The 20772-nt window shown below is 41.4% G+C and overlaps 2 protein-coding genes and 1 long non-coding RNA gene across 5 annotated transcripts in view; 1 reads left to right on the top strand and 2 right to left on the bottom strand.

Annotated features, from left to right (window-relative positions):
• Positions 1-1737: 1737 nt before the first annotated feature.
• Positions 1738-16785, bottom strand: LOC109955985 (probable G-protein coupled receptor 22). Its single transcript, XM_020592680.1, has 2 exons — positions 15624-16785; positions 1738-6085 (listed from the first exon to the last, which is right to left on the bottom strand). Exon 2 carries the CDS (start codon positions 5972-5974, stop codon positions 4427-4429), a length of 1548 nt encoding a protein of 515 aa, XP_020448336.1. The 5' UTR covers positions 5975-6085; positions 15624-16785; the 3' UTR covers positions 1738-4426.
• An 87-nt stretch (positions 16786-16872) lies between these two features.
• Positions 16873-20772, bottom strand: part of cidec (cell death inducing DFFA like effector c) — a 5761-nt gene continuing 1861 nt past the window's right edge. For 2 of the 3 annotated variants that reach the window (XM_020592685.1, XM_020592683.1), the window contains exons 2-6: positions 19470-19538; positions 19222-19363; positions 18782-18931; positions 17967-18160; positions 16873-17345 (exon numbers count right to left, since the gene is read on the bottom strand). In XM_020592685.1, the coding sequence (XP_020448341.1) occupies positions 17162-17345; positions 17967-18160; positions 18782-18931; positions 19222-19363; positions 19470-19522 (723 nt within the window). In that variant the 5' untranslated portion in view covers positions 19523-19538 and the 3' untranslated portion in view covers positions 16873-17161. Of the gene's footprint in view, positions 17346-17966; positions 18161-18781; positions 18932-19221; positions 19364-19469; positions 19539-20058; positions 20094-20772 lie in introns of all 3 variants that reach the window. The other variant, XM_020592684.1, reaches the window with a different exon arrangement.
• Positions 19547-20772, top strand: part of LOC109955988 (uncharacterized) — a 7070-nt gene continuing 5844 nt past the window's right edge. The window contains exon 1 of the long non-coding RNA XR_002274359.1: positions 19547-19583. This is a non-coding gene — a long non-coding RNA (uncharacterized LOC109955988). The remainder of the gene's footprint in view (positions 19584-20772) is intronic.

The raw sequence follows: 20772 nt of genomic DNA, 5'->3' as shown, positions 1-20772 counted from the left end.
TCTCCTCCATGTATTTGAACGGGACATACGAAAATTCTGCTATTCTTTATTGAAAAAAAATCCTTCAGCATCGGATTCGAACGGCAAAAGGACCTACAGCACACACCAGCCCACAAATACTAACATTTATTATATTTTATGGTTAACTTTTTTTCTTTTCAAGATTGACAGGGGAGGCTCTGCCTCACCTGCCTCCCCTGGCCGCACGTCACTGCCTATAAATGTGTAAATAATGGTTAATGCACATGAGAAGGTGAAACATACAATGGATGTATTTGAATTATTACTTTCAGGCAAATGGACAAGGTTCCCTGATGCAAGTTGAATAGATTCAAGAACTCATTCATTCTTGTATCTGTGAAATCTGTGAACGATAAACTTAAAAAGCAATAATTTTAGTTGTTTTTGTTTGTTTTATTTTGTCTTTTTGTTTGTTTTGTAACTTTGTTAAATGTAGGTTTGCCCTGATTGTTTTCTACCATTTCAATCTAATACTGCTTTTAACTAAATGAATGGTTTTCTACTAATCTAAGTTTTTATATAAAGCTGCATCTTGATGTCCAACACAAATTTCTCTAAGGGGACAAATGAAGTATGGTGTATATCATCTACTCCATGCCGATTCATTGTCAAGAAGCAAATTTCTTCTTTCGTCCAGTGACAGCCATTTTGTTTTTATGTAATTGACAAGTGACATGTATCAGGCTGTAAATTCACAACACTTACCCAGGACTTGAACCCGGGATCTTCAAATCTTCACTCCAAAGCTCTTCCAACTATTTCGGCATCTCTGTCTGGTTTAATAGTCTTTGTAATTTGCGAGTGTATCCACCAGAGGTCAGTCTAGCACAGGACATTGCAAAACAAACGTCACTGACAGCTCTGCATAATTTTCTGTCATTTTGAAGTCGCTTGATGAATTTTAATCCCGTATGTCTTCTCAGTTAGAGGCACCAAGTAGCCTCATATCTAATATATGTACACCTCTCCTGTTTATGGATCCAGTATAACCAGTACAATGCAGCATTCCCCTTGAAAAAGAAAAAAAAAAAGAGCGATTAAACGTGTGTTACTGAAAAGGTTTTTCTGTCTCATATAACCTTTATTCATGTTTGTGGGATATATTTTAAAAATTACTAGCAATCCAGCACTTTGCACAGCATGATTCTTTGCCAAAATATGATTACAGCTAATAGGCTATACTTATTTATCAAAAGGTGTTTTCTGCCTCAGACTGCAGATTCATTCAAATGAATACTTAAAATGAATTAAGATATTAATACTTAATAAAAATGAATTAAAATTGAAATTAAATTGAAATCAACTTATGAAAATGAATTAAGTAATAAATAAATAGAACTTCAGATAATAAAATCTGTCTGTAAATCTGTTTCTTGTTGTCAGCCTAAAGGAGCAATAAATACATAAAAATGCATAAATAAATATCTAAATTAATAAAAGGATGAATAAAAAAATTTGCATAAATAAATACAGTACCTGGTCAGCTGACTTCCAGCTGACCAAGAGCTTATGTAAATGGCCTGTGAGGTTTTCTAAGAATTATTTGCCTCTCTGAATTTCTCAGTTTAACAGTCCTGCAGCTATAAAACTTCCTATACTTAATATACAGTCATAGAAATACAAGAAAAATACATACACATACAATCATGTGGAAATAAATTTTAGACATTCATTGTTTTCTTGTTCCTTTATTTATTTATGCATTTAATTATTTCATTATATATTTATTCCAGAATGCATTTGTTTACTTCTTTTTCCTGTACTGCCGAGGTCTAGGGCTCCTTCCTCCCACACCACACAAAGCCCACACAAAGCTTTCAAACAGTATTCTGGCAACTTTTTTGCTAGTATGCAGCGTAACCGATTGTACCTGGAGGAGGAGCACTAGTGCCAGGTAAGTGATCAGTGCCTACCAAGGGCACCCATGCTGAACACAAATGCACCCACTGAAGAGTTAAAGGTTGGCACCAGTTCAACAGTGAAATTTGAATGTACCCTACCAAAACAAGACAATGCTAAGAACACATACAAATAGCTCCACCTACTCACTATATTACTGGCCACCATCTGATTGCTAGGACTGAATACATGAACGCATACAGAAAAACAGCCTCTGTTCAACATAACAGACTACATAGAATAAACGTTCAACATCTGTGTTACTGCAAAAATATATGATTGGGTCCCAGAGGACTTACTTTTCCTTAGCTCAGCTGTATCTCTGTGTACCTTCAGTTACCAATGATAAATCATATACCATATGAGCGCTAAGGACAAAGCTGTACATTATCTTCTTGCTGTTCACAGCAGGGTTTCTCTGAAGTCAAATTCTTCTTAAAAAAAATGCGGTTAGTATACTGTAGCTACACCTAAGGCCAGATGTTGCTGGTCTCTTAGCCAGACAAAGGCTTTTTGGCTGAAAATATATATTTTGTATTGTATACACAACTGGACCTCATGTGCAGTATCTTTTTGGCACTGAACAAAACCTTAGCAGATGGCATGAACTGATACAAACCCGAGGGCAGAACGAATATTGAAATATGGTGATACATTCACATCAAATCATCATAAGGGAAAAATATAAAGACAGCATATTCTTGTATGTAAACTCATGAAATGCATATATACATTTTACTGTGTGTACAATTCAAACTGTGTGAGAAAAATGAGCCCCAGCGTGAGTACAGCATTAGAGCTGTGAACACACTTGCAGGTAGAAAGAACAAATGCTAGTACTATTAGTAATTTCACCAACCTGTCAGTGCTTTGTTGTATTGACAGTTATTCTCCTGTCTTTGCTGGGCAGTAAGGATGAGCTGCCACATGGGGCCAGATGACTGGGGGCTGACAGAGATAAGCCATCTGTACCTGAAACATCCTCTAATCTAGAAAGGTTGGTCTAAACACTTGTACTGTAGTGGAAAAAAGTCTGGATCTGATCAGTATTTACACCAGGTACTGTACATAAATGTTATTTCAACACAGTATTATTGCATGTTTTTATCAAGCCAAAATCCCAAATGAAGTCACAGGGACCCCTTAAATATGATGCACTCCAAAACAAAAGACTTGCAATAAATACCAAAGTGAGTAAGGCTATACATATTCAGTTTTTATTGAAAATGTGTCATAGAGGGGTTAACTGAACTTGACAATTTTTGGTACTGGATTGGTAATGGATTGCCTTATATTGGAACTAGCTACTTGTGCCAACTGACTGTACATATAATTTTGTCAGCAATAAATAAGATATTTATTTTGTACAATTTAAAAGGATATTCTGACAGGTTGAGAAATATACTCTCCTCTTTCTAGTGGTAAATATAAAGGTACAGCCTGTTGCCACTTAAATACATGGCTCTGTCAGAGCATAACCAAATCCAGCTACTAAAAACTCTAAAGCTCAAATATTAACATGTAGCATTTAACTTGTTTAATCTGTACAAAGGCTGAAGTGTATAAATGCTTTTTGTTTTTGTTGTTTTTTTTTATTTTAGAGCCAAGCTAGCAATTTTGCTCCGTTTGTAGTTTTTGTGCTAATTAAGCTAAGCTAATCAGCTGCTGCTGCAGCTTCATGTTTACCATATGAATGACATATAGCACTCTAAACATCAAATTCTCTCAAAGAAAGCAAATGAGCATATTGTCCAAAATGTGACACTATTCCTTTAAAAGAAATATCTATACCTTCTCCCCGCACTATAGGCAATATATTAATTTCTGATATAAACACTAACGTTTGAACACAATACTATAAGCTACAGCAAAACTCATTTTTCTATTTCACATTTTAACTGTCCTCTGACTGATGACTCTCAAACTCCGACGCATTTACCTATAATGTTCATATTACATCTAATAGTCACTGTGTTTTGACTGTGAATATGAACTTGCCATCTAGCCTAGTTTTCACAGTAGAAATGAACCAGGGATAATAAATAAATACATTCAAATGGTTTTTTTGAGCGTTTGTGTTCAAAGTGTATCGACATCTTTGTTTTAAAGCTGCCTTGGAGCATATGAGTGGGAGGCAGATCAGACCATCTAGCTAAACACATTCTTTGGAGCAGTTATGTAAGCACCACTGTGAGAACGCTCCATCATACAACTCCGTATGTAAACAGGCTTCAGTATTTGACAGAGTTTAAGTTACTGTATATACACTTATGTACTGAATGAGTTTCTTGAGCTGCAGAGACAACATCCTGCCTCCACTGCTGAGGGGAAGTTAACTGTGTTTACTGCAGGCTTGCTTCTGGCGGTTACATTAAAAGCTCTCCCAGAGGAGGAAATGTGGAAATTTCTTAACCCAACTTCATGCAACAGTGAATCTCATAATTGAACACACCTGTGGCTTTATGCAGGTTTTTAATTGTATTAACCGAGTGCATGTGTGTCAGTCTCACAGGGCCTCTGCCAGGCAGCGGTCAGTACCTTCACTTGCTTCTAGCCGCACCTGCCGGCTGGCTTTTTTGTTTTCCACCCAGGAGTTGTGTATGACAGTGCCTGCTGGGGAAGGGTCTACTTGGAGCAAGGACACCACCCTCTTCTTTACCTTTGCACGGAGGGCATGCCGCAGCTTCTGTCGTGTGAATGCATAGAGCAGAGGGTGGGAGACAGTGGTGCTGTAAGCCAGGGCTAGGAAGCAGAGGCGCAGGCTGATCAGGGCATCCGTGGGGCCAATGCCAAGGATTAACAAGTTGGCCACAGAAAGAGGAGCCCAACAACCCAGGAAGGTGGTGATGATGATGAGGGACATCCTGAACACTCGCTTCTGTCGCTCTCGCCGATCCCGATGCCGCCGTACTGCTCGCCGCAAGGCAATGATGGCTGACACAGAGGCCTGGACGCCCATATTGGCTGTTATGGGGGTGGCTGCATCCATGTGAGAGGTAACAAGTGGGGCGGATGAAGAAAGGGCAGGGGGGGAGGTAGCTGTCGGGGTGAGAGAGGGGGATGGAATGAGGGGAGGGTGGTTGAGCTGTTTGCTACCATCTGAGGTGCACTGTTCCCCTCCCACTTCTGTTCCATCAATCATCCTCTTTCCTGCTTTCTTTTTTTTCTGTCTCCTGTGGTGCCCCCTGCAAGAGTGATCCCTGAACTGCTGGTTCTTCTTCATGTGGGAACCAATGCGGATGTTTAAAGCCCTCAGTATTCTGGAGTAGGTGAACAGCATGACTGCCACAGTAGTGAAGAACATGGGTACTTGAAGGATAAGATGGTAATACATACCCATACCTGTGTGATAGCCCTGCCCACCAATGCACAACAGTGTCTGGTTACGCCACACTGGCGCCATGGTGGTACTGATGCCCTGTGAGGACAAAGACATAGGTGCCACCTGCGCTCTCTCCTCTGATCCATCTTCACTAGACCACTGCACCTCCAAGAATGGTATAAAAAACACAACTATTGAGGTGACCCAAACAGCAGCCAGGAGCAGTGTCGCTCTGCGGGTGGTCAGAAGCCTGTTGGCCGGCCGTACTGAAATGTCATATCGGTCCATGCTGATAACCAGGATGTTGATGGCTGTAGCAACACTAGCAAAAGTAACACAGGCTTCATGGAAGCAGCAGAACAAAGCCAGGTTTGGCCCAGGAGGCAGAAGCACAACCACAACAGTGAGGGGCAGACACAACACGCACACTGCCACATCCAGCACATGCAGATTGACAGTCACCATATTGCTCACAGAGTCCACTAAATTGGATTGAGAGCAGTAAAGCACCAGCACCATCAGATTGCTGCTGAAACCCAGCACCAGCTCCAGCATGAGGAAGGTGATGAGCGACACCTGGAAGCCCAGTGAGTATGGTGTGTACGAGGACACGGGGCTGCTGGACGAGCCCCCTCCTCTCTCCTCCTCTAGGACTCCCATTCCCTCCAGGCTGGCCACCATCCCAACCCAGTCAATGGTGGCCGGGCCTGGGGTGTAGCTGTCAGTCTCCATGATGACCGCTCAGTACTCATATGCTGTATCTGTCATGCTGTTAATGAGCTCCCATGGTGCACCAGGCCAAGTCTCCATGATGCAGAGATTAATACCAGCTTGGTGACAGCACTAGAGAGATGGGGACACAATACAGAGAGATGAGAAATGAACTGTGTAGGAAAAATCAAAACATCATTCTCTTATAGCATGTCACACATCACAACAGAACTTGTGTAGAAAAGTCATAACACAGGGATCACAACCAATATTTTCCATCTATCTATAACATTTCACATAATCACTCTTAACGTGAGCAGATTGAACAGGTGCTGGATTATGGATCATTCCTACCTTCAGTCTGTCAGTCTGTCTCCTACCATCATCTCCTATTACCATTTTGACTCAGCCACAGCTTGAGACCTTCACACAAGCTGTCATAACTACAGCCTTCCTCAATAAAGGCATCACTAATGTGTACTGGTGCCCAGGGGAGAGGACAAATTGAATGAAGCTCAGTAATCAGACCCACAGGCAATAAACTGCCCTCTCAGTGGGTCAAAAAAAGCAAAACACATTCAGCAACTTACACAAAACGTCTTATGATCTCTGCTCTGCCAGCTGAAGCAGACTACATGATTTATTTAAAATAGATTTACTGCCAAAGGAACATATTTATTAAGCACTGCAAGATCTCATCTAAACTGAAGATCACTTAAGTTAATTCACTTTAGAATCATATTGTGACCTGTAGCGCCGTCCAGAGAGGGCGAGTTCAAACCGGTTGTGTCCAGGATGTTGAGGGATCTGCAAACATCTTCTCTACCCTCCTTTTGATGAGTGAGAAATACAGATCCTCCATGGAGGGCAGGCTGGCACCAATGATTTCTTTCTGCAGTCCTGACTGTTGGCTGGAGTCTGTTCCTGTCCTGTTTGATTGCTGAGCCAAACCAGACAGTGATGGATGAGCAGGGAACAGACTTAATAATTCCTCTGTAGAACTGAATCAGCAGCTCTTGGGGCAGATGTAACTTCCTGAGCTAGTCCAGGAAGTACATCCTCTGCTGTGCCTTCTTGATGATTGAGCTGATGTTGGATGTCCACTTAAGGTCCTGGGACATTGTGAAGCCCAGGAACCTGAAGGACTACTGCTGATACAGTGCTGCTGAGAATGGTGAGGATAGGGGAGGCTTCTCCTCAAGTCCACTGTCATCTTTGCTGTTTTGAGTGTGTTCAGCTCCAGGTTGTTGTGATTATACCACAGGGCCTGCTGTTCAACCTCCCATCTGTGACCATCTTGGGTGAAACCAATGACCCTTGTGTCATCTGCAAACTTTAGGTTCATCTGAGAACTTTACAGAGAGGATCCCTGAGGTGCAGTCATTTGTGTAAAGGGAGAAGAGCAGCAGGGAGAGCACACATCCCTATGGGGCACTTGTGCTGAGGTCTGGGTGCTGGATGTGATTTTTGCCAGCCTCATCTGCTGCTTCCTATCTGTCAGAGAGCTGGTGATCCACTGACAGGTGGGTACAGTGAGCTGTTTGCCCATTGGGCTAACACCAATCTCTCAAAGTACTTCATAACTATAGACGTCAGGGCAACAGGTCTGTAGTCATTCAGTCCACTGATGGAGGGTTTCTTGGGGACCGGGTTGATGGTGGAGCCTTTAAAGCAGGAGGGGACTTCACACAACTCCAGTGATCTGTTGGAGATAAGTGTTAAGATGCGGGCCAGCTGATCATCACAGGTTTTCAGGCAGAAGGTGGTCATGCCGTCTGGGCCTGGTGCCTTTTTGATCTTTTCTTTTTAAAAAAGGTCATGTCAATCCTTTTCACAGATCTTCAGGGTGGTTCCGTAGGCTTCCCCACACTTCTTTTCTCTCTTCTCTATTCACTCACCCCAAATGGTCAAGACAGAAGGCTGCCCACCAGGAGCCGGGGTCTGTCGGCGGTTTCTTCCATTAAAGGGAGTTTTTCCTCCTTGCTGTCACCAACTGCTTGCTCAAGGGGGATTTGTTGGGTTTTCCTCTATAATAGTGATAATAGTAAGGTCTAGACCTTACTTTGTAAAGTGTCCTGAGATGACTTTTGTTGTGATTCGGCACTAGACAAAATTTGATTTGATTTGACTTGACTTGGGACAGGTCCTTAGCCAGACACTGATTTTTCAGCCTGTCAGAGCAGCTCCTCTTTAACTGGTCTGTATTTTACAGTATGCTGAAGTCAGGAGGTATTTAACCAAGCCTAGGGCATGGACATAAAGCAGAAGGGAAGAGGCTCTGGTGGACGTTTAAAGGAAAGGTCTACCAGCACTTCCAAAGCTCACTAATCTTTAACATGTATATAAACACAAACAAAAATGCAAATCTTGTGGTTGCAATCTTGTGGCAGTAGGGAGACTTACTGTATATGATGTAGCTAGTTCTTGGCCAACAACTGCTCATCTTTCTGTCCAGCTCGTACAGCATTTCTCGTGCTCTTTGGAAAAGGTATGTTGGCAGACATATTTTGAAACTTTTGAATTATATGGAGCACAAATAAGTTTCAGCATTTAAATCATGTTATGATAAATCAAGAGTGTACGAAACAAATGACACAACAAGCCAATTCAACTATCAATCCCAGCACAACTCCACGTGGGCAACAAGACAATTAGTTGTCAGAGCGATAGACTCATTTTCTTCCCGTTTCTGTTGCCGCAGCAACCTTTCCACAAGAGTTTAGATTAATGAGGGCACAGGTGGCATACTGAATTGTGTTATGGCGAGCTGATTGGCAACACCATGCTAGTGACAGTAAGACAGTAGAGTAGTGTTTTAGAGTTAAAAGCTCTCTCAAGAGCTTAAATAATGTTCCCATTGCAGAGACAAAAAAATACACAGTGGTACACGCTCATTGGCCTGCTGAGCTGCGAGTCCACAGGAAAGTATGATGATATCCTTCTGATACTGATTAATTAAATATTTCCTCCAAATGATTTTCATGTGTTCCTGTTCTCCCTGGACATTGCAAACAGCAGAATTTGCAAGGAAAGAGAAGTCCCCTAAGGTGAACAGTCCTCCTTTTAAAACTATTTTCAGTAATGTGAGCAAACTGTAGACTTCATGGAAAGAAGAGGAAAGTTTCTACAGCACTGCTTAAGCTAGTGAGGAACCAGTTGTCAGATATAGATCGGGGACTGGTTTAAAAACGAAGAGTAGAATGTCTCTTGGGGGTGTTTGGAGAAATGGAGAAATGAAAGAAGGGATGCTGGGGAAAGTAAAGTGCAAAAAAAAAAAAATGAGTGAAGAATCGATGGTGTGCATGAGCCCGGGCCTGCAGCCACTTTGCTTTCAGGTTGGAGGCTTCCAGCTGGTCCGGTTGTGAGCAGACTGGCTGATTTCTACCAGATTCTGGAAAAAGGAGAGTGAAGGTAAGAGGGCTAAAGGGGTTTGGATGCTGGAGAGAAATGGAAATGAATCCTTTTTTTTTGGAAAAGTGGTGGATTTGTGTTTAAAAGCAGGGATGCATCACATGCATGGAAGTAAGGCATCTGAAACACCTGAACACTTGGAGAGCTGAGCCAGACTAAAAATGCCTAAGTGAGAGAAGGAAGTAGAAAAGAAGAGTGAGGCAGCAGCACTGGTAAACAAGATGTCCCAGGGAGCCGAGGTGGCAGTGATTGTTCCCCTCTAAAGACTTACATCAGCCCTCTCCTAACTGCTGCTGGTTTCCTGTTGCCTCCAGTCCCCAACAGGCCGCTGCAGTCCCCAGAGACTCCACTCATGATTGCCTGAGTGAAAAGCTGCATGATGACTAGATGCTTAGCATAAGAAGGAATGGTGGATAGATATTGCCAATTCTAAAAAAAAGGTCACAGAAAGGCACAGCAGCTGATGGAGAGTGGAATGGTGGAGACTGAAGCTCAATAGGATACAGTGATACATTGATTAAGGTAGGGTTGGCGATTTTTTTAAGAAGCATTTTTCGTTCCATATCTTGAATGTCTCTTTTCATCCCAATGGCAATGAATACATTAAATGCATTGACAAAAAAAAAAAAAAAAAAAGCTTCCCCAAAATTTAAAAGCCTGACCAATAATTTTACTCGTCCCAAGCAACACCATTGGATGTCGTACCTGCCTGTCAACATAACTTCCTACTTGCGCGCACCCTGCCCTTGCACAAACGAAGGGTCTCCCACAAGGCCAAGCAGGCAGATGTGTTACTGCTCTGTTTTACAGCTAAAGCTAGCAAGCTATGACAGAAGAGCTACCCGCAGCAGCTTTTATTCGCAAACAGAGACCGTTGTTACAGGCCAGCCCTTCCCCTTATAGGTAATGTTGTTGTTGTTGCCATAAATTGCTACCTGCATGCAGTGTGCACAGTATGAGAGCAAGAAGGCTGCCACATGGAACAGACTCATTTTACATGCAGCCACAGGTGGAGAAGATACAAAGAGTAGTCAGCTCTAAGTGTGTAGATAGGATTATAATGCAGTTAACTGGGCATCAAAAGTCGCATGCAGTGTTCATGTTACCAAGATGGAATAAAGCCTGTGATTTTGATGGAGTTAGCTGGCCTCCATCATCACTTCTCCCTGGTGGAAAAGCCTGGACTTCTAAGGCTAGATACTGGCTACAAGCCAGGGCTAAAGGAGTTTAGCCAGAGGTCCCCAACTGTGGTTCGGGGTTGCAGATCTGGGCAGGTAGCACTGTATTTGAGAAAACTACAACTAAAAAGAAGTTGAATGCTGCAAGAAATAAAACCAGAATTAACATCAGTTTAGCTTTTGAATGATGGTGACAACTGAGAACAAAAGGAGCTGAAAAGTGACACCATGGTGGCTGTATTTCTGCTGGATAGATAATCATCACTTTTGTTTTGCTGGGAGCTGTAGAAAATGTTGGCGTTATCATAGGTTTAGGAAAAATGCAATGACAGTGAGGTCAAATGTGAGTGTTAATAAATTTGTTTAAAAAAAAAAAAACAACAAAAAAAAAAAACCCACTCCCCCCAGCTAAACCTTTAGTGGTTTAACTGTGTGGAGTTCATATGCTCCGTTTTCAGAGGGTTTGGGTGTGATTTTTATACAGTGCCTTTTTTATAAGTATAAGATTTTTAAGAAAAGGTTTTCTACTTAAAACAATTGATACAATGCATGCAGCACCATTTAATCACTATAAATTAAAAGCTTGAGGTGCAAAGGGCATTCATCTGAAGCAGAAGTGTTAAAAATCAATCAATATGACCTCACTCTGACCCAAAGTGCCTCATGTCTGACCCTGCAAAGCACTGAATGGTTTCACATGGCTCTTCAGCCACAAACTGGTTAAGATTTTTCTCCCTCTTTGAAAACAGAATCTGAGTGAGCTCAGGTTGGTTGAGGTTAGGTCTTGCAGAGCAATGTTCATTTCCAAATCCTGAAACCGAGCACGCTTCTTAATACAGCATCCTAATTAAAACACCTGTGAGTGGAAGCTGCTCACCGGGCAGCGCTCAGTGAGCTTTTTAGCTTTAGAGAGAACAATATTCCTACTAACCTTGACCTACTGAAGACTAAAATTTAATAAATGACAATTTCAGTAACAACTTCTCCCTTTATAACAATACACAGTGAGGTCAAATGTGAGTGTTAATAAATTTGTTTAAAAAAAAAAAAAAACACACACTAAAGTCATAGTGATAATATTAATAACCAAAAAGTTGTGTGCAGTAGGTTTCCAAAAACGTTAGCTGGATCCTTCATTCTGAACTTTCTGAGCACATGAGGAATAGTTTGCCATTTTGGACAGTTCCAGATTAGCAGTTTCCTCCTGTTTCCATTTGTTATGCTAAGCTAAGATAACCAGCTGCTTTGTGTAGCATCATATCAGTTCATTGTCGGTGTTTCCATTTAACTCTTCCAAGAAAACAAATAAGCATATTTCTAAAACTATTCCTTTAACAAAGATGGATACCAAACATTTGGTCAAAAATGCCCTGCAATTAAAAAAAAAAAAACTACAGCATGTGGGATAAACCTTTTGTTTTTGAGCACATTTTGTCTGATAGATTGATCTTATTCCATCTATAACCGATGCCTGATTTGTAATGCAAGATACAAGCATGTCCACATTACATGCAAAATGTAAACATTCATTTTATTCAGCACAGCACTTGACATCACATCTGGGTCTTTATCCCTAATCCTTTGCTTTTGATTCAATCAAGAGAAGTGTTTGTGCTTTGCTTGATCTCATTTTAGCTTTATTTATATGCAAATACTCAATGTATAATAGATTTTTTTTTTTTTTTTAATGCAACCTGTTTGGGAATGCTTGTTCTGTGATGCCTCCTTCTATAAATTTTAAACCAACATCCACCAGGCATGAACTTCTCCACTAACAGGAGCCAGATTGCAGTCCTGTTGTCATTTTACAAAATGGAGAATGTGACTGCGCAGTCTCGTTTCATTTTGCTCCGATATTGCTGATCCCTACTGGGGTCTCCATCTAATCAGCCAGGTTGAATGCAACAATTTAAGCCTGTTCCCTGGGAGCTGTAGAAAATGCTGGCGTTATCATAGGTTTAGGAAAAATGCAATGACATTTTAAATTTCTGCATCATCGAAGAATGGGCTGATCTGACTACATTACAGATATTATTTCAGTGCAGCAACATCTCAGACATGGAGGTGAATTCACAAAGTAGCACATCACATCCAGAGCCAGTTCTCCACATAGAGGTATAAAGCCTTTTTCCCTCCAGTGTTGGAAGCCAGAAACTGTGACAAGACACTGTATAGCATGTATAATTGAACTAAATAAGATTAGTATCATCATGTGAAGTGTTTTCACATTGGGTATATAAAATAAATGGGTCTATACTACCAATATAATTATTTACTGTTATGGAAACAAACCTTGAAAAGATGATTGCATATGACTACATATGCAGCCATAGTGGTACCGTTTCTTCAAATGTTCAAGGAATAGTTTGACATTTTTGAAATGATAATTTAATTTGTTGCTGACGAAAAATCAAATAATAATAATAATAATACCACTCGTATCCCTACTGCAAATATGAAGCCACAGCCAACTGCCACTAGCTTGCACCTTAATGGCTAAAATACAGTGTTCATTTCAAAAACAAGTTCAAATATAAAGCATAGTACGTCATGTGTATACATACACACGTACTCATTTCCAGGAGACTTACCCTAAGCAGAACCCCTACTTCCCTAACCTTAATCACAGCTCACACATGCTACATTACATTTTATATATTGTACTTTTACCCCACTATTTATTTTAAAACTTAAGTTACCAATTACTTTTCAGAAATCAGATGAACACAAGACCTTATTGATCCTCAGGGGGAAATTCACAAGCTAGCCAGCAAACTGTAAGCATACAAGGTCATAATTGGCTCAACCTATAATGTGATTTACACAATGATGCATCCATAATTATAATTCAACAATATGATGGTGTGAAACGTGCCATTCTGCATTGTATTTTTAGTGTTACTGCCACTTAAACCCGAGGAGTACTTCCACCACTGTCCTCCAGACACGCAACCCTCACTGCTGTAAGGGCAAAAACAATGTCACAGGATTGCTTTCATTCACTTTACTGACTCTGTCCACAGTTTTTAGAACCACCCCCATTGTGTTTGTTGTGAAAGTTGCATCAGTTCTTTCTATGCAGAAATCTAATGTTCATTTCTGTCCAAGTCATAACTATGTTTGGCTCATTTTATAATGGAGTTGAGGATCAGCTGGAAGTGGGTGAGCAGGGTGGCATGAAATATGTACAGATACAGAGAGTGCTCTGGGAGAGAATGAGATCAAGCAAAAGCTCTTTTTTTTTTTTTATTCTTTGGAGACTCGTCTTTAATGTATGTACTGTTTGTCTTTAAATGACAGCAGAAGAGAAATCTGAGTAATAACTTGTAGTAAATAAGGGCAGCTATTGCTGTTTCAGTCGTTGACCACATTGAAAAACAAATCCATTATGCAGGCAGACTTTCCAAATGGCACATGGGCAATTCCGGTTTGAGCAAAGCATCCAGGCTCTCACTGAGGGCCTCTGGGTTATCCTGTAGCCCGAGTTATTTATCACAGAGACTAAATATGACCTGAAATAAACCATTGAAAATTCAAGTTCTGGGAAGAAGCAGAGAAAAGAAAAGGAAGAGAAAGGTGCATGATCAACTGAACTGGAAGTCACTTGGTGAAAAATGTCAGGAACATTAGGAGGTTACTTGAGGAGGAATAAGACAAAGAATCTATGTGTGAGAGCTGGCTGCTGCAAGACAGAGGGTGATGATGTAATATATAGAGGTGTCCAGAGGGATTTGGTTTCCCTCCTTCATGTTTACAATCAAAGCCATCCACAGCAGAGCCTAGCGTGGAGTCAGCTCAGACCCAAACACTTTCATCAAGACTACTCTGGGGTTTTTTTTTTTTTTGGCTTTTCTTCACCTTGACACCGTTGCAACCAACCCCTCCATTCTGCATTACTCCTCATCTCATGGCTGTCTACTGTATTTACCTTCACATTTATAGTCTCTCTGTACATCGATCTTTTCTAGTCATTTGTTCTGCAATAAACTGTTGCTTATGACAAACATCTGAAAGAGAAATTGCATGATCAAGCATTTGGATTGAAATGATAAACCTGAGCTATTCACTTCTGTCAGGACAGATTGCAGCTATGCTGAGCAGGGTATTGATAGTGTTAGTCTTACTGGTCTATCTTACGAAACACATATACAGCTAATTTATCATTGGTCTAAAAATCCATCACAATTTCACAGAAACACAGCACACATTTAAAATCTGCAACCTCCAGTCACACAATACCAGCAAATATTGACAATTCTAGCTATAACTAGTTTAAAAATGACAGTCCATTATCAGAATTGCTGCAGATGAACTACTGACAAACTGGCTGATTAAACTGAATAAGATGTTGGAATAAAATAAAACAAAATGATCAAATAATTGAGAACATGTGCAGAGCAAGTCCTAAATGTTAGTTGTTATTCATAATGCCCTTAAATGAATAATAGAATTGAACTCTAACTTGAGCTGTATTCACACTCTGCCTAAAACTGCCAAGGGAGAGGAGATGGAGCAATTCAGCACCGTAAAGACATATGTAAGACATATTTATAGACTGCTGGCTGGAGGAGTCCCTTGGGAGTGGGGGAGAGAGATACACAACCTCCGAACCCGCCAAACACCTACGCCCACACGCAGGTTTCTGTTGAAACGATTTCTCTGCTAAAAATCGACTGAGCTCATGGTACCGAACAGCATGGAGGGAGTGCAGACCTGTGCTCGGATCAAATATATAAAGTTGGATCCAACCAGTATCGACAGTGTTTCAAGTCGATAAATATTCTGAACAAAATCTACATACAAATCATAAATTTGAACTTATTACGTGCCGCGTAAAACTTCAGCGCATTTTTTTTTCCAAAGTTGAACAGATTTTAATGTAATAAAACAATGATGCACCTTCCTATCATGCCAAAATGAACGACCTGTGCTTAATTGATGACCGAAGTTGTCGTCTGATTGGTCACTGAGCGCCAGATGTTTGCACAGCGCTGCGTATTTTACGTTGCAGAAAAACGATAGCACAAATAACAGTTGTCTAAAAAGACACACGGATTCTGTTGCAAAAGCTGCACTCTTACCTGTTGTGTCGGAACTCAGCCATTCATGTCCGCAGCCAGTGGATGTGAGAAGCGCCCCCTCTGTCCTGTGGAGCAGCCAGCACATGCTCAGCTCCACCGGGGACCACGAGCAATAACACAGCTTAACGGGACTGATGGACGGCTGTACTGTCTGCAGGGAGAGATGCACAGAGGAACCTGCTGTCAGGATGACTTCAGCTGCCTGACTGGAGGAGGGAGGTACCACGTTATCCTTTCAAAGTCACTGGAGTGAAGAGTCAGCTTCAGAATGCCCATGTTGGGGGTCTGTGTATCAGAGCAGCAGAACTCTGATAACCAGCCTTAAGAGATGTCACTAGAACAGGTTAGGTCTGATTTACTGGAGTCTACATGTTGACTATCCAGTACAGGTGCAGATGCATGTCTGCCTCTCAGACAGTAGAAAAAGCCAGACTTCCTGCTGCTTTTAGAAGCTCTAATTAAAGAAATGCAAACACCTACATTAGTCCTCCTCTAGTTATGAGAGCACTCACTGACAATGCATTCTCTCACCCTGTCACAACTGTCAGTGTCTAACCCTAACCCAATATTCACATTAAAGCATAAAAGATGGACAGCAAGTAATTATGACCCATTTCAGTACAAACGGGACATGGGCAGCGTTCACTTTGGTCTGTATGGATGCAGGTGCAACTCCAGTTCATTCATACATACATACAAAACAGAAAATGTGTTGTCATTCATTTTTACATCTGTACCCCTCATTAGCAAACAATGTAGTGAACGTAAGTAAACATGAACGCAGAAATCACCTGTAGCCATGTTTCAATTTTTCTATAGACAGAAAACCAAAAAAATAAAACCAGTGGATGACAAGATAAACAAAACCACATTCATACTGACTCAGGACTTAGACAGCCAGTTTGATTAAAATCATCATCAGCTTTCAGCTGCCACCTTCCAAGACAATGGTAAGTGACATTGCTGCTGGCAGCCAACGCCATCCTCTCACTCAGTGGAACTGTTTGTGTCCGTACCTCAGTCTCCTACAATTGCTAGCTCTACTTGGTTTCTTAGTTTTTCCTGATGCAAGCTACAGCAACAGGACAGTGCAGGCCAAGGAACAATTCACAAAGCATGGAAGAGACAGCCAGTCCTGGTGCTATTTACTCTGAATGTAACCAGGAGCCATGCACATAACCAGTTTCATGGGTTTGCACCGTGCATCTAAACTCCACTGGATGAAGACCAACTTTCAGGAACAGGAAAATAAAAGTGTTAGTTTTTATTTATTCATCTACACAAGACAAGTTACACAGTAGTGAGTCAAAGTGCTTTCTGGGGAAATTGTGTTGACTTCTACATAAATACGAAACAAAGTAACAGAGCAAGAAAGTGACTGTGAGAAGAGATGGTTGAAATATCTGTCATGTTCCCAAACAAGAAACTGACATGACCACACAGAGTTCACACGGTTCATTTGTGACAACTACACCGTGTTTGAAATCCAAGAACAAATGATAGTCAACATCAGCTCTACCACCGTCACCTCCAGTTCATCATCGGTGGGAGCTCTTTCCTAGCAGCAAGCTCTGCAGCTGCCTGATCCTGCCTTCCTGTGGCAGCGCCAGGCTCTTCTCCACTTGCTCCTCATTCTCCAGCAGCTGCTCAATGTAGCAGGAGGAGCCCAGCAGGATGTGGCCCGTGGCCTGCATGGAGAAGATGGTCCATCGGAGAGCCTCCCTTGAAGCATAGCACAGAGAGAAAACTGGTCATAAACATCTAATTTCCATCTGTGGAAACAATTAAACACACCCAGCATTTCACTTTCCACATCTGCTGCATCTCACAAAACTGGTATCCCAGAAAACAAACCTCTTTCACTGCACAAAAGCACTGTAATCCTCTGAGTGAAGTTTCACACAAAAGCTGAAAACCGGCAGATCTCAGCAGCAATGACAACTCCTCCCGAAACTAATCTCGGTAAAACCTAGCCTTTGTTCTCCTGCTATCGGATCTTTTTAACTCTGCCACCTGCAGGTGTACACGATAAAATATGACCTTATACTTCATGTTAGAGGCCGTGCATAATACTGTAAATGGTGTTAATTGGATAAAAGCAGTTGGCACAAAGTAGAAAGTGAGCCAGAAAATAACTAATTTGTTATATACTGGATGCATTAAACTGAGGACCTGCTTGGTAATCTGGATTAGAAACTCATTAAAATTGATCAATTTTAGGGATCCAAATGGTGCCTCGGTAAAGTCTCAGATGTTTTGACATGATGAAAGACAAGCCAACTTAAATAACACAAAACAAAACTATCTGCAGGTTTCAGATATGTGGCCAGCTTCCTCACTCACTTCAGCATCCTTTTGGCAGCGTAACAGCGCAGATCGTAGGACACAGAATAAACACCATACAGCGTTGCTTTCACATTCAGGCAGCCAATAAAATCCTTGGGGTTGTTCTTGTAGAGGTCAAAGGTCACTTTGGCCAAATTCATCCGGTGCTGCTTCCTGCATTCGCTGAGCTGATTTCTGTATGGGATGCTGTACTGTGATTGGACAGAAGAGAAACAGGTCAAAATGGTTCAGACACATTTGGCTAGTGGGGTCGGAGACAACACCCAGCAATAACATACATTTGGATTAAAGTTTGAAGCCATACCTGGCAATGAGGCAAGGTCAGTATGAGAGCACCTTGGTAAATAATTGGGGGTGTGGGAAAGGGGATGGAAATCACTACACGCATCAGTTTCTCTGAAAATAATTGGTTTTAGGAAAATCATTCTAATATGATTCCTCTGGGTCTGGTTATTAAACAGGCTGAGTATTTCATTTGTCCCACAAAATTCATGAAGGAAGAAAATCTCTGGTATTCACCCCATATTCTGCCTTTGCACAATAATTATTCAGTTTGAAGGATAAAATATTTACTGCTCTTAAACTTCATTAAATAGCTTGTTTGATTATTCAGACCACAGATTTACCATCTACATTTATGACTGCTGCATTAAACTAAGACATTTTCCTGTCTGTCCATGTCTCTACATCCAAGAGTAACTGGCATTTTATGCTGAACAGGAGATCAGCATGTTAAGCTTCTGTGCCGTTCAGTGAGGCAGCTGAGCAATAGTGTCACCTAGTGGTTAATCTGAAGAGGGCCAAAAACATACTGGATGTGGAGTCCACTTCTGTGCCTTGTCCAGGACCATGAGGACAGTGTTTTCAGGCAAAGTCTGGAAGAAGTCTTCTGTCTCCACACCTGTGCCATCTTCATCCAGCACCAGGGCGCTGACACACGATACGTTCAATGAGTCACTGACCTGAGAGAGCAAAGAGAACCTGCATCACCTGGGAAGTAAATGTGACAGGTCAGTGTTTATAGCAGTATGACAGACTCCTCAGTCCTGCGAACTTTTACCAGCATGATCTTAAAATCATGCACAAGTTTCAGACATGCAGCAGTAGTGAGCACAGGTCAGTTGTCTGTGCCATTTTTAAATTGTGCATACTTTGCAGGCTGTCTCCCTCCATCACTACCATTTCTTCAGCTGTTCATCTTCACCCTTGACTATGTCACAATTCCTCCTCACATCCCCATCCCTCTCCTCACCTTGTTCATCAGGTCTTCCAGCGCCTCAGCCATGATGCCCTTCTTCACACTGCGGTCAGCATTTGTAATTCTAAAGGGTTTTGACTGAGGCGCTCGACCCGACAGGAGCTGCTGGGTCATGGAAGCGCTGGCTGTCACACACCTGGGGGGGAGGGAGGATACAAGCCACAGGGTAGGTGAACTTCCCATGTCAGACCCGTCTATGAACTGATGATAGTGCTCACTATCCCATGAAACTGTGCTCTTACTTGGACAGGGAAGATGGAGTCAGAAGGCTGAAGGACTTCATAGCGTAATCCATCTAAGAGCACCTAAGCCTGTGAATCAAAAAGTCAGCTTAGCAACTAAATTTTAACTGCAAGGTAAATATCACTAGTAAAAACATTACTGACAGGCCTCACATGGCACGAGTAGCAGCTTTGAGTGAACACAATCTCAAAAGGTCAATACATTTTACAATCCAACAATAAATTACACTTTCTGAAGTAAATTCTGAAATGTCCAGACCTCCACATGTATCATAACTTCTCTGTAGAATAAGCCACACATTTCACACCATAACATCCTAATAAAGAAAAATCTACAACAGAATCTTAATTATGAAGGTAAAAACCTCACCAGCTGTTGTCCTGATCGTGTCTAAATTCTTTATACGTTTTAATACCAATGTGCGTCTCCCAACTCTGGTTTGGCTACTAAACCTCTGTGGTAACATGCGCTCTCTGCTCTTGTTGCTGTTTCTTGCACCACTGTCAGTGAACTTTGCGCTAATGACTGCTGAGCTAGTTGCAAGTCATCAGCTTAATTGAGTAACTCTCCCTGAACACTCCCACTGACCTGCCCAGTGAAAGGCCTCGATACCAGTCTGTGATCTGTTATATAAAAAGGAAAAATAAATAAATAAAAGTTGCATTAACAGAGCATCCCAAAGGTTCAATTCACCCAAATGGTAAATGCATTTTCTCACATTTCCATTTATGGTGTCTTACCATGCAGACACATGTTGAAAGTTGCCATAATTACAAATACCACAGACAGTAAGACAAAGCAACAGTTGTCATTGAGACTACATTCTACTGAAGAAACAGTTCCTATACAAACATGCTGTTAGTGTGCTCTGTGGATTAACCTAGACCCGTGGTTCTCAAAGTGTGGGGTGCGCCCCACTAGTGGGGAATAAAGACATGACAGGTGGGGCGCAATGAACGGAGAAAATTAGAGATGGGTCATTAAGACAAGTAAATTAAAACATCAGTTCGGGGCCCAGGAGAAAAAAGTGGAACCATAGTGCAACAATAACGGTTTAACATCGGCATGTTAACTGCAGCTCAACAATATAAGGAAACATTCACACAGAGGTCCAGTAGTGTACATAGTGGGCATAATAACGTAAATGGATAAATTTGTTATAAGGACCACAAAAAAAACAAAAAACAAACAAAAAAAAAACAAAAGGCAATTCAGCGCAAACAGACAAGGCAGTAGCCTTATCAACCAAAAAGCCAGCTGAAAAGAAAATATGATGAAGCCTATCTTGTGCTTGGATTTACG

The sequence above is a fragment of the Monopterus albus genome, unplaced genomic scaffold (genome assembly GCF_001952655.1).
Source record: "Monopterus albus unplaced genomic scaffold, M_albus_1.0 scaffold18.1, whole genome shotgun sequence".
NCBI lineage: Eukaryota > Metazoa > Chordata > Actinopteri > Synbranchiformes > Synbranchidae > Monopterus > Monopterus albus.
Note: the sequence above shows the minus strand (reverse complement) of the source record. Positions and strands in the feature narration are given on the sequence as shown.